The sequence below is a fragment of the Platichthys flesus genome, chromosome 3 (assembly GCF_949316205.1).
Source record: "Platichthys flesus chromosome 3, fPlaFle2.1, whole genome shotgun sequence".
Lineage (NCBI taxonomy): Eukaryota > Metazoa > Chordata > Actinopteri > Pleuronectiformes > Pleuronectidae > Platichthys > Platichthys flesus.
Window position 1 is genome coordinate 524,188 of NC_084947.1, and position 14,381 is coordinate 538,568.

The window sequence follows — 14,381 nt, forward strand, 5'->3', positions numbered from 1 at the left end:
CCGCGAACGCCGCGTCTCCGTGGATCAGGATGGACATCACCTGAACACACACACCGGGAAGTGAGATCTGCTCCTATTGGTCCCTCAGTGGACACCCTAGCCCCAGGAGGCTGCCTCGCGGCGTCTCACCCGGTTCCCGTCGGTGTCCCCACAGTAGAACTGCTCGGCCTTGGTCTTTCCCTGGACGACCGGGTCCACGGCCTCCAGGTGGGACGGGTTGGCCATCAGGGACAACGTGATGTTCCTGTCGGTCACGCGGTTGATGCGCCGGTGGTACATGCCCAAGTGGTACTTCACGTCTCCAGAGCCCTGCGGGGACAAGGAAAGTGGACACGGTTCAACCCGAGTGATGACGACCAGGAGCACGACAACAACAACAACAACAACAACAACAACGGTGGAGATTTACCTCATCAGCTGCTTCCAGTTTAGAGTCAAACTGACAGAAGATCTGTTCCAGCTCTTTACGGATCACGTTGGCCAAAACATTCAGACGACCCCTGAGACAAAGAGACGTGGTGTCAACCGACAATGAGGAAGCCTGAGAGAGTGTGTGTGTGTGTCTGTTGTGTGTGTCTGGTGTGTGTTACCTGTGAGGCATTCCCATGATGATGTTCTCCACTCCGTTTTCAGACGATTTATCGATGATGGTTTTCAGAGCAGGGATCAGAGACTCACATCCTTCCAGACCAAAACGCTTCTCTGCAGACCACTTCTTCTGCAGGAACTCCTCGAACCTGAACACACACACACACACACACAGACACACACACACGTCAGATGGCCTTGTCTCACAGGGCCCTGTAACATCACCCATTCTTGGATGAGCTACCGTTTGGTCCACCATCTTGGTTATTTGAAACCAGAAGTAATCACCAGGGCGTGGAGCCTAACTGACACCCATTGCACAATACCAGCTGTCAATCACACTGTGGTATCCCTCCCCCCGGTGCTTTATGGTCTGTTTGACTCTAAATGATCATAATTCACTAAATGAACATCAGCTGTTTGAAGAAGACTTGAAACTAGAGACTGAGACAGAAACAGTTTACTGACGTTATAAAGAGAGAAGTCACTTCCTACAGAGACTACCAGAGGAGTCGCCCCCTGGTGGTCACTACACAGAAGACAGGTTTCGGGAACTTCTGCGTTGGCTTCACTGAGTGTGTCCTGTCATGTTGTGTTATCTAGTGTTGTGTTGTTTACCTGGTGGAGCGGATCATGCGGGCGAGCAGCGTCCTCTTCTCCTCCAAAGTGAACTGCATCACTCCTGGAGTCTCAAACTTCTGTCTGATCCACTGACACTGGTCCAGGTCGTTGATGAACATGAACTCCACTCCGATGTGCTGACAGTACGACATCTGGATGCACAACACACACACACAACACAGCGTCAGCACGGAGGCAGTGCGTATAGAGCGGCTGCTGGGTTCATTCCGGGTCCACCTATTGGAGGTCCACGGTCACATGGTCTCTTCAGGTGAGTCTGTGTGCAGCAGCCTTCCTAACGAGGGCAGCCCCTCGTCAGCACCGTAGATTATGATCTATATGATCAGATTTTATCATGTTTCAAACATGAACACTGACTGAATAAGATAAATAAAGTTGATTATTGTTTAAGGCTCAACCGAACATGAATAGAACACTTCCATTTCAATTTAAAAGCCTCCCAGAGGAGTTTTCTTGACTGTATTTCCTTATTATTAAATCCATCAGATCGTATATTGATCTTTGTAAAACTAATATTGGGAGTCGCTGAACATTATGTCATAAACTCTGGTGGTGAGACATTCTGAGAAATGATCCAATTTAAATGGAATTCACCTCCAGGCGGCTGATGATCTCCTTCAGGGGGAGGGCGCTCTCCGAGGCTCCGATGAAGGTGGTGGTGGGAAGACGAAACACTTTGTCCAGGTCGGACTCATCCAGGCCGTAGAAACCTACATGTCCCATGATGCACCACAGGACAGGAGGACAAGGGAGGGACAAACAGAGGTGAGGACAGGTTGAAGGCAGTGGGACACACACACTCACACACACACACACACACTCACACACGATCAATAACTACAAACTGGGACAGAAACTTCTCTAATATCTGAAGAGTTGTAAAGAGGAGGAGACCAGAGCTGAGGTCACAGGGTTCTCGAGGCTCGACTGATCTGGTCTGGTTGATGTTGAGGAGAGAGTGGACGGCAGCAGGACTGAGGACAGCACTAGGGGACACTATGATGGACTAAGACGGTCCCTGAGGTGGTTCAAGATGATCAGGGGCTGATCTCAATACCGGATCAAAATTCAGTCTTCACACATGGACTCTGTAAAACAGTGACTGGACATTTTCTGGAGTTTCTCTTGTGAAGAAGCAGCACAGCCTCCACAACATGTGAGGAACATGTGAGGAACACGTGAGGACTTCAGTTCAGGTCTGAAAACATCTAGAAGGATTCTGACATCAACATCCTCAACATTTACAAGCTCCTGTCAATCAGCTGGTCTCCTGGACAGCGAGCTGAGAGGACATGATCCTGCTGCTTGTCCTTAGTGTCCCTCAAACCAATGAAAGACCGGACCACGGGGAGCAGCGATGGGTCACGACAGCAGCGGGTCACATGGTGATGGAGGGTTATGGACATTCCATCTGTTCTTTATAAACCAAACAGGATATGAGACAGACGTTATGAAAGAGAAAGATCCAGAGACCGAGGCTCACGGTTACCACTTAGGAAATCGGTGATCGGTGTAAAAGTGGTTAAGACGGTGAACGTCAACATTTTGCTCAGAAGTGTTTTAAAGTTCGGAAGAGAACTCGGTGTGAAAATAACATTTACTTTTCTATTTCTTAAATATCAAGAGAACCAGTGAACACGGAGCTTTCAGAAGGTTCTGAGGGACGAGGTGGGGACCAGCAGAAGAAGAGTCCTGTGGACTCAGGAACACCTGGAGGCCGTCGGACCAGGAGGATGTTGTGTGATATGTGTCAGATGTGATGTGTCCTTCAAATCAACAACACAACACAAACCCAGAGAAAGGACGCACTGGTTCAGCCAATCACAAAGCTCCTCTTCACACCAACCAAACCACTGACAGAAGCTGGCCAATCAAAATTAAGTCTCTCTAAATTCAACAGGCAGGAAAACGCTGCTCAACACTGACTCCCCCCCCCACACACTCACACAAATCGCAACTGAGACAAACGGAGACACAATCAGGCGCTACTTCGTCTGCAGGCGACACTAAACTGTGAGTCGCACTCAGACTTTGACACACAGCAACCAGAACAAGTCAGTTAACGCACAACTACAAGAAAGACACACACACACACACACAGCTGCCACACAACCTCACTTCTATAAACATTAAACTCTGGTTTATAACTCACTGTAAACAGATGTGAGAGCATTGTTAGGTTTTATATATGATATAAATATAAATGACTGCAGATAATGAATGATCAATAACATTTGTAATATATTCAACAGTGAACAGGTGAGAGCTACAGAGCTGTTAGTGCGGCTGACCTACATCCTCACACTAATGAAACAACACCAGAAGCAACAAACTGAACGAACTGACAGATTCAAACCAGCGGAGAGAAAGAGAAAGAAAGTGAAGGTGAAGAAAGTGACACAGACTCATTCATCAGAGAACCACGCTACCTGTCCTACTGTCTACTGGGCAGAGGGGGCGCTATCAGCAGCTGGGAGCAAGAAGAGCTGACTACACGGACCAGAACACCAGGAGACAATCAGAGGTCGTCCGAGGTCGTCCGAGGGACGGAGACAGAACCTGGTCCTCTGTATTAAACACAGGGAACTGGACATTTGATCAAGTGATTCTGATTCTCCTCTGATGCCTCCTGTGACCTTAAAGGGATATTTCACCGTGGTTCAATGTCTGAGACGAGAAAGACCTGATGTGACAGGAAGCTCCAAATAAACCATGCAGAAATAAAGATCTAGAAAATATTCCTACAAAATGTCAGAGGAACATTAGATGTTACGTTGTTTAAATAAGAGTGAAGACACTGAACCACACGAAACGTCTCTTTGTCCCCCGTCCCTCAGGGGCAGAGACGTGTGCGTGAGCGCAGGGGTCAGAGGTCGATGGCGCCGGCGACCTTCACCGCTGCAGCAGCATCTGCTCCTCGGTCCTGACACTCCTGCACACGTGAGCTGCTCACTAGCGCACAGACAACACGACTACAGGTCCACAGCTGGCTTCACAGCAGCATCCTCCTGGTTCTCCTACCTCCTACCGTCAGGACTCTCAGCCTCTCCTTGAAAACCGCCAAGTCTGGAAGGGCGGCCATTAGGGGGCAGCAAAGGGGAGAGATACCCGGACACGGTTAGTGACCTACGACCCCGGCCCCCACAATTCACATCAGCACGAGCCCCGCGGATCAATCAGAGCCACACAGCAGCGCTGGCACCTCCACGTCTCCACCATCGTTTCATCTGTTCCTTCACAGAAACAGTTTGTTTTGAATCAGGAGCGAGTGATGGAGACGGACGCCGAGGATAAAGAGAAGCAACAACCAGCCAGTCAGGAAGCTGTCCTCACAGGGACCAGACTCACTCCTGAGCTCCAGGGACACAACACAGACGGCCCTGTTTGTACTATAACCGGAGAAACTACACATGCCATGTTTCACAGTGTGCGGCTGCGGCTCCCCCTGGTGTTCACGTAGAGAACTGGAAGCTGTGGTTGCACGGTGAGTGATGTCAGATTCTTTTCTCTTCTGTCAGGGACAGTGAGTCGAAGCTGCTGATGGGTAGTTAGTTCTGGTTAGTGGCTGGAGAGCAGGTCACCTAACAGCTGTTTCTCACCTAACTGAAAAACAGCTGATTTAATTCTATAGATTTATTCATAAAACTGAATCAGAAGAGTTTCAGTTTGTCTGGTGCACGTCTCAGACTGTGTTACACACATTTACTTTTTATTATATTTATTCTTTATTCTATTATTTACTTTCTCGGAACTTCAATAACGTACTTTGGATCTGGTTTCACATTCTCCTCTTATAGCTAACATAAGGAACAGGACTCGTTAGAGAACAGCAGGGACACAGTGAGTTCCTCTCCAGCGTCAGACGACAAACCGACCAGAACCTCAGACACACGTGTGATGATCAGACGCTGCACACAGAAGAGCAGCTTCAACCACAGGGTTAGCACGAGGCTAACAGCTCCTTAGCACAAAGCTAACGGCTCACACACCAGGTTAGCTGCTCACACACTAACATTCATTGTGTTGGATCTCTTTTCTCCTCCGTCTGGAAATCATTTCATGCTCACAACAGAGAAAAGTTCCACTTTGCAGTTTCTCAAAGTTTCAGAGATTTGATTTGAAGAGATTTCACAGAAATGTGTTAAACACAGATTCAGGATTTAAGTTTCTCTAATTATTCCCTTCACTCAGCACTTTGTCAGGTTTCCTTCTCTTGAAGTTTCAGATGCATCATCATCTTATACGAGAACAATCCAGAAACTTAAGTTTCAGATAAAGTTCACGCTTTGGACAAAGCTCCGGTAGGGCTGCACGATAAAAGGAAAACATGCGATTCATAAAGAATGGTTTTATTGAAACATTCCAGGTCCACAGCCCGAGGGAGAGGGCGCACAGCAGGGAGCCGCTCCTCCCAGTCCACTGACTGGGATCATGAGGATGTACTGACTGGAGAGTTGCTGCTCTGGTTTGTTCCCTCATGGTTAAATCCACTTTTTGTGAGTCAGTTTGGATAAAAGTGTCAGCTCAAAGACAAAAATAATAATAAATGTGTAAAGTGATGTTTACATCTTCTAGCGTCTCTGTCTTTAATGCTCCTCCCTGTTTCTCTATCATTCACGTCGAGTCAAGGATCTGTGGTTTCTCTCTCAGCTCCTCCAGGCTCCTGCCAGCACCTCCATTCAGCTGAAGCCTCTCAGGAACGAGGGGGGGGCAGGACACCCTGAGCTCAGACGAGGCCGGTGGCCAAGCGGCAGGGTGGAACGTGTGTGTTGCTCAAACCAGCTGCGAGTGATCAGAGCAGTATTGTGTCTAGTTTGTGTCTCTGTGTATTGTTGAACTCTTTTGCTGTCCTGGCTCATCTTCAGTTTGTTGCAGATTGTTTTCAGTTGATTGATTCACTCGTCAGTAAAATACTTGATTTTCCTTGAGCGCCTCCTGCTGGTCACTTGTTTGTCCCTCATCCCACAGGCCTCTTAGGGACAGATTTAAATATTTTTTACTTCGGTTCAAGCCGTCTTTTGTGATACGTATATCTCAATGATGATACATTTTCGATATATCATGCAGCCCTAAACTCCAGCTTGAGTTTTATGAACATTCTATCTCTCAATGTAGCAGGTTTCAGCTCCAAGACCAAGTTTCAGAAAAACTCCCAACTCAGGAAACTTGACCGAACATTCCTCTGATGATCTGAGTTCTACAAAGAGACGGCCTGCGAGACAGAGAGAGAGACACCAGGGGAACGAGGGGAAGGAAAAGACGAGTGTTATCTCAGGGGAAGCTCCTCACCCAGTTTGTCGGAGGAGGTGATAATATCAGTCGGGACATACGAGTCCAGATCGGCGTCCATGATCCCGAGAGGGTCCAACTGGGCCACATGGTGCCCTCGGATCTACAGGGGGGGGGGGCAACAGCAGAGATCCCAGCCGGGAAGAGGAGGAGGAGGATTGAATGAAATGAAGGAGAGGGTGAGGAGGAGGAAGATTGAATGAAATGAAGGAGAGGGTGAGGAGGAGGAGGATTGAATGAAATGAAGGAGAGGGTGAGGAGGAGGAGGATTGAATGAAATGAAGGAGAGGGTGAGGAGGAGGAAGCACGATGCAACGACAGAAGGGAAAGAGAGGGATGAGTGGAGGAGGAGGTTTGAAGAAAGGAAAGGAGTGTTGACGAGAGCGAGGAAGAGAAGTGAGAGGTTCAACATAAAGAGGAGGAGAGGGGGGTGGCGGGGGGAGGAGGGAAGAGCATCGTTAACACACAGGTTTCGTTTGTTTGTTTGTTTTGTCGTTCTCACCGCGTTCACCGGAGCATCATCACAATTCACACAGCTGATTCCCACTGAGCATTATGATGCCCCATCACCTAGACACACACACAGACCAACACACAAACACACACAGACAGACCAACACACACCTGGTTATCCCACACACAGACGGCCTGGGGGTCCTCACAGGTCACATGAGGTTTGATGCAAATTTGTCTTTTAATAATAATCGTTTATCTGTTGCTATGGTAATGCTGCCCCTGATGTTCACCACTGTCGAGGCTGAATATGAGAGATTGTTACATCCTGGTCATGACATCATAACGACCTCATCAAGTCGTTATGATGTCATAACAGTCATGACGTGTGGCGGCTCCAGAGTCGGAGAGGAGCAGAGAAAGATTTTCATATCTCAAGTATTTTAAATGTTCATATTTCAAATTACTATTTAGTTCATATTTACACATGTTATGGATCATAATGTTTTGTGATTATTGACTAACCTAGTCAATAATCACAAAACAGCTTCAGAGGTCAGATGTTAATGTTTATCCTTCACGTGACCATTAATAAGCCAATGATGGAATTCCTCTTCTTAATATAAATATTAGTATAAGGTGAGGTCACTTCCTCTTTCAACACACATTGAATTCAAACCCTTCACATTGAGTTTAAATATATTTTCTGAAGTTCAGCTGTTACTGTTTGTAAGTTAAATCTGTGTCTGAGTGAAGAAGGAAGTGTTGGTTTTGTATTTTAATCCTTTGTTTCAGTTTAATGCTTGATTTTATTTTAAATTATTTACAAACTTTATAAAGAGTCCGACGTAAACCTGGATCACATGACACCTCTTGATTGAAATGTTAACTTGTTAAGAAGTTGAAGTGAAGTCTCCTCTCTCTTATCTTCTGTTGTTCGATACTCACTTGTGTCTTTGTCGTGTGAGCGTCACAGGTGACATGTGACCTGTGACGACCTCCAGTAACGACACCTGGAATCAACGTTTCTCAACACGGGTCACAACTTGTTATTAATAAATTCAGGTTGATGTTATTATGAGAAGAGTTAAAACAGATGAGATTAAACAATGGGAAACTGTGAAATGCCATAAAACAACATTTGAAACAGTGTTTTCAGTGACCAGACGGTGGCGCTAATGAGCTCCACGTACCGGGACTTACTGTAGGAAAGAACAAGTTAATTGTCACAATATCAATCATTGATTATCTATCAGGGATCCAGGAATATTGCTGACAACATTTCACCAAATCAGCGGCTACCTGGTAGGCCCTGATGAGCGACTGGACGGCGAGGTGGTCCTCCACCAGCTTCTCCACGTTGGGCTGAGCTCCGACCAGAGACGAGAGCTGAGGAGCCACGAGGCTGGAGGCCAGACCCAGAGGAGACTGGTAGGCGGCGCCGGGGGGGGCGCCGGCGTTGGCGTTGCGGAAAAACACATCCCACGACTGAGAGGAGGAGGAATGAGAAAAGGCTCATGTTAACAACCACACATAAATCAGAGAAGGAGCAGAACATGTGACAGTATCACAGCTGTTTCAGACATGAACCACACACGTGTTCTTCACGTGTTCCTCACATGTTCTTCAGGTTTTCTATGTGACAACCAATGTCTGAGTCAGTGTCTCTGGACATTTTCTGGATCTTACTTATTCTATCTTTCTAAAAGGGATCAGCTCTTCTCCTCCAGCTCTCTTCTCTAAAACAGGTTTTGCTTCACCACCTCACAGAGTTTGTTCTGACAGAGATATAAAAGATAAAGATATGAAATGAGACGTTCACTGAGACTTTCTGTCTCTTAACAAACGCTGAGGCTCAGTTTGCAGGAAACTGTCTCCACTTTGTTCTGGGAACAGTGAGAGCTGCAGGATGACTCAGACTGGTGGAAGGCAAAACACATGCCAACACCACATGACTACACAACTCCAGGACTACACAACTACAAAGTCTCGCAATTGGTTGCTTAGCTAAAGAAAACAGGAGCAGTGAGGGTGAGAGTCGGAGCAGGGCTTTGTTTCCTCGGGGGGGCGACGAGGTGGAGCTGTTCCTGACAGCCGGGTTGGGAACTGAGGCTCGGTGACAAACACACTGACTTGTAGGCTTCCTATAAAGAAGACGTACAGCAAGCAGCTCCAAACGTCATCCTCCACAAACCTCAACTGCTCCTGAGTTCCACTGCGTTGTTAAAGAATATACCAGATTATTCTTCAGCACACATCTTACAGTTGAGAATTATTGATTTAACATTAGATAAAGCGAAAACTGAAACAGTTTCTACTACTAATTATCCACAAATACAACCATGTGTTTGGTTAATTTAAACAACTGCATTTTCAACATGGCTTCTCTCAGTTTCTGCAAATTTACACAGTTAAAGACATTTATTCTGAGAGGAGTTGTGTGTGGCTTCTTTTGTAACGTTGCCTGTCGACCACTTGCTGCGGTTCAGCCTCTGAATCAGAGACTTGTGTAAACTGGTCTCGTTTCAGTCTGAACAGAAACGGAGACTTTAGTAAACAATGACACAGACATTCTCTTCCTGATTGGTTCTCATCCGTCACATGACTCGACTTCAAGCAGTACACAAAGCGTTGCTAACACTTCCTGTCAGTAACACTTCCTGTCAGTAACACTTCCTGTCAGTAACACTTCCACCTCGTCCTAATGATCTGATCGGTGCGACTGTATTTAATGAGTTAATCCTGCTCAGTGATGTTTGTTGGTTTTCAGCTCGATAAAGGATCATAGCTGCTTCATGTGGATCTTCATCAATATCACTACTGTGATGTGCAGTGTGTGTGCGTCCAGTCCTGCAGCTCTCAGCTAGTTTGCTAAGCTGCTAACAGCAAGGTCACAGCGTGTGAACGTTACATAACAAGTGTGACCACACACACACACACACACACACACACACACACACACACACACACACACACACACACACACACACACACACACACACACACACACACACACACACACACACACACACACACACACACACACACACACACACACACACACACACACACACACACACACACACACACACACACACGACAGAGGTATAATTAGCTCATCTGTCCTTCATCCCTCAAGCCTGAAACATGCTTCTGCGTTTTCACGGGCCCGTAAGCGCAAGAGCCCTTCCGGGTCCCTTACGTGCTTCTGTATCCCTCCTTACGTGCTGACGGGTGTCGACCCCCTTTTCTAAAATTTACGGCAAAGCTCCGCAAGCTCACTCAGCCCGCAAGGCTGTGATTGGTCTGCTCTACATCCCTTCTGGAGCTGCATTTCCGGTTTCATGCCCCATAATACCGGCAGAAATCACGGAAGATTTAGAAGAACGAATATGGACCAAATAGAAGAGCACTTGGCAGAAGATATCCGATAGTATGATCACTTGTATAACCTGTCACTGACTGGACGATCTGTCCACCAGAAAAAGGCTACGAGGAGCCGCAGTGGCTATGTAAATAAACAATCGACAAAGAAGAAAGAAGGCGTCTCTAAGGTCGTCTTCGACAAAAAGCATTACTCCGCCTAGTGTTCTGGCGCGGAATTGCTTTGTAAGACGCGCAACGGTTGGGGAAGCATGAATGAAAACGAGTCTTGCGCCACAGCGGCGTGAAAAGACGCAGACGCAGTCGCAGAAGCATGTTTCAGGCTTTAGTTCACATGTGACCCTGAAGAAATATCACTGAAAACACCTTTAGGGGGCGCTGCCTCTAACCTGAGGTCAAATGAAGTGTATTTGTACACACACAGTAGTACATGTCCTGTTGTGAGTATCTTTCCTGTCTGGAAGGGGGGGTGAGTTACTAGATGTCACTACGTTCTACACATTGAACCTTTAAGCAGCTGACATTCCTAATATAGTTTGATATAACCCAATGATTAAGTCATGGGGTCCTGACTTAAAAATAATTGGTTCAATTTGATGATCCAGAAAAATGTGTAACCGAAGGTTTTTGAAATATGTTTAACAGAACCATCAGCACAGCTGAGGACAGACCTGCACTGTCGTCCCCACGTGTTCCTGAAAAGTTCTGGAGCTTCTGTGTGTAAGAAAATGAATGTCTGATTCACTTGGTTCAGATATTTTCTGGAAATTCATATGTTAATGTATGAACCTGAATTTTCTAAATAATTCCCAGAGATTGTCTGAAACACCTTGTAATGTTTCTGCTGTACCTCCTCCGCACCAGCAGGGGGCTCAGCGGTCCTTACCTTGTGAACACTCTTTGGGTTCTCCAACCAGGCGTAGTACATCTCCTCCACGTAGTTGGAGCTCGTCCCGTTCAGGAACGGCTCAGAGGCCACAGGTGCTGAGTAGCACCTGATTGGCTGAAACGTCCTTGTGCCGCCAGTGAAGGCAACTGTGATTGGCCGCTGTTGGCCAACAGTCTGAGCCGCCTGCGAGGCGGTGAGCGGACGCAACCGCGCCGCACAAGTCCTTAGACGATGCATAAGCAGTCCTTAAAGCAACACACACACAGAAGTGGTGGTCAGTCCGATGGGCCGGAAGTTCCTCAACTTCAGAACGGAAGGAAATAAAACTCCACAAGGTCACAACCAGGACAGAGAGCAATGAAGGACAAGTCCACTGGTCCGTCTGTCCACTGGTCCGTATGTCCACTGAGAGAGAGAGAGAGAGAGAGAGAGAGAGAGAGAGAGAGAGAGACACTGAGTTAGAGAGGGAGACTGGGACATGCTCATCAGGAGAGAGAATGACTTGGACTCAGGTCAAAAACATGATGGGACCAGGATGTTAGAACCTGAGGGTTCCTGTTATGAGGGAGAACCTGACCTGGACGTAAACCTCCTGATCTGCGGCTACCCGGAGAACATGTTTAAAACATGCTCAGATGTGAAAGTGAAACATATTCCTGACTGAGAAAAGTTATCTTTTCATGAACATACAGAGGAGATGACAATAGTTTGTTCAGCCTGAGACAGAAAGAGAGAAATAAATAAAAGCATCAGAGGCAGGTTTAAAAACCAGAAGAAAAGGATCAAGAGCTGCCAACATGTTAACAGAAGTAAAACACTCTCCCTTCTGACATGTTCCTCACATGTTCCTGAGCTTGTTCCTGACATGTTCTCCAGGTTCTGTGTATGTGTACAAATGTCTGAGTCAGTGTCTCTGGACATGTTCTGGATCTTCTCCTGCAGCCTCCTGGTAACATGTGTGTAACATGTCAGAGTGAGTCCATGTGAGGAACCAGCAGGACAATGTGTGGAAGCTTCCCAGTGAGCGAGTGGACGTGTGGACGAGGTTTCTAACACGTGACGTGAAACCTGAAGAACACAAACATCTCAGGATGAAGAGAGGAGCCGGACACGTAGAAGACGAAGACGTCAACTTGGAAACATGAGGAGGTTCCAGATGTAAACAACAACAGTGATCTTTCAACAGCAGAGTTTATACGCCAGGTCCCGCCTCCTGCTGCTCTACAGGCTCCGCCCCACGCTTGGATGTTCCCCACATGGTCCTGTTGGTGTGACAGAGTCGGACCGACAACCTGCTGCTGCTCCACAGGATGCGGTAGAGGTGATGTCACGTCACTGTGTTTCCTTCAGGACACTTGGCGACGCCCACATCTGTACCCGTGCTAAGTTAAACTTCAGGACTCTTAAATCCAAACACCTGAACTGTGACCCGGGTTATTTTCAGTGTGTCACGTGTCTCTGTGTTTTGACCTTGTTCACGCTCCACTCCCTGTTCCTCCCTCCGGCCTGGACCCGCCCCCACCTGCAGAAACCAAGCTCCGATTGGCTGCCCGAAGCAAATTCAACCCTGACATTGGCCACCGCGGGTTTTCATTGGCCACGCAAACTGTCAATCATTGTGTCCTCAAGTCAAGAGGAACATGATTGTTCATCAACACACTTTTATTCATCTGATTAGCCTGAGATTAGCATGATATTAGCCTCGGAGCTAACAGGCTGCTGCTGGACGAGTCGGCTAGCTCAGCAGAAGCAGTCATTAGCACGCTAGCTAGCCGTTAGACGGCTGTCAATTAAGTTCCCTAACAGAAGCTAAGTGAAGAAGCTAACTTTAGCCGTTTCCTTCGAGGTTTCACCGACGGTGTCAGCGGTACCTCGGCCCGACGAGCTCCGGACTCACGGTGTTTTAAACAGGCTGTGGAAGCTAACACGCGGCTAACATGCTAACGGCTTCTTTCTTCCTCAGATTCATGAAAACGTTTGATTTTCATTTCCTCCAAACCGGAAGCACAACGTGTGTCCGTGTGCCGCGGAACGAGCTGCGGGTACTGACCTCGAGAAACGCTGATCGGCAGCTGCCCCCTCGCCCGGTATCCCGGATGCCCTTCGCCTCTCCCGGTGGAACGATGACAACTCCGGGCGCGTCGCCTGGAACCGAGGCCTGCGCGGAAGTGACGCGCACAGATGACGTCATGCCGCACAGAGACACAGGGGCGCGGTCTCATGACAATTAAAAAAACAAAAGAAACAATTTACTTGAATCTGTATGAGTAGGAAATATATATACATGTTATTTATATTGTATTATAGTTTGACATTTTTCAGAGTAGGAAATATATATACATGTTATTTATATTGTATTATAGTTTGACCGTTTTCAGAGTAGGAAATATATATACATGTTATTTATATTGTATTATAGTTTGACCGTTTTCAGAGTAGCACTTTTTTGTAGCGTTTTTACATTTTTATTATTTAATAAGATATAAAGAAACTTAATATTCTATATATTAAAACTTTTGTAATGGTATGTTTTGTTTGAATATTTAAACTCTTTCGTTATAACTTATTAGTTATAACCATTATTCAAAATATAGTTCGAATGTCTGTTCTTAGCCCTGATTGTTATATTTAACTATGAATTAATTTCATTAGAAAAGTATATAAACTCTTTACATGACTATTCATGTAATAATCCAGTATTGATAAGATAGATAGATATATAGATAGATTACTTTATTCATCCCCGAAGGGAAATTAAGTCGTCATAGCAGCCGGTATATTTGAATACAATAAAATACAATACAATAGAATAAAATAAAAAATAACAAATATTGAGGTAGAAAGAATAAAAACAGAAACCCAAGGTAAATAGGTAGATAAGGTGCAGTGGAAAGATGATGGTAATAGTACTGATGATATGATGGTAATGGTATTGTTAGACAGTATATAAAAAATAGTACAGTATATATAGTATATAATATAACATAATATATGTTTATATATGATAGTAATTATACCAATATAATAGCAGTATATAGTAGTAATGGCAGCAACAGTATATATAATAATAATAGTAAATATAATAATAATAATAACATGTATAAATGTGTATATAGACTTATATATAAAGAATATA

At 45.9% G+C, this 14,381-nt stretch overlaps 1 protein-coding gene across 2 annotated transcripts in view; it reads right to left on the reverse strand.

Moving 5' to 3' along the window:
* The window catches only part of ogdha (oxoglutarate dehydrogenase a), a gene marked incomplete at its 3' end in the record, with an annotated part of 15,478 nt that extends 2,056 nt beyond the window's left edge, over positions 1–13,422 (reverse strand). Inside the window, 10 exon segments of one of the 2 annotated variants that reach the window (XM_062381223.1) lie at positions 1–40; positions 130–309; positions 410–500; positions 591–737; positions 1,207–1,361; positions 1,825–1,940; positions 6,520–6,622; positions 8,275–8,460; positions 11,243–11,650; positions 13,296–13,422. The exon segment at positions 1–40 is cut by the window's left edge and continues 89 nt beyond it. In XM_062381223.1, the coding sequence (XP_062237207.1) occupies positions 1–40; positions 130–309; positions 410–500; positions 591–737; positions 1,207–1,361; positions 1,825–1,940; positions 6,520–6,622; positions 8,275–8,460; positions 11,243–11,482 (1,258 nt within the window). 2 annotated transcript variants of the gene reach the window in all.
* Between the last annotated feature and the right edge of the window lie 959 nt (positions 13,423–14,381).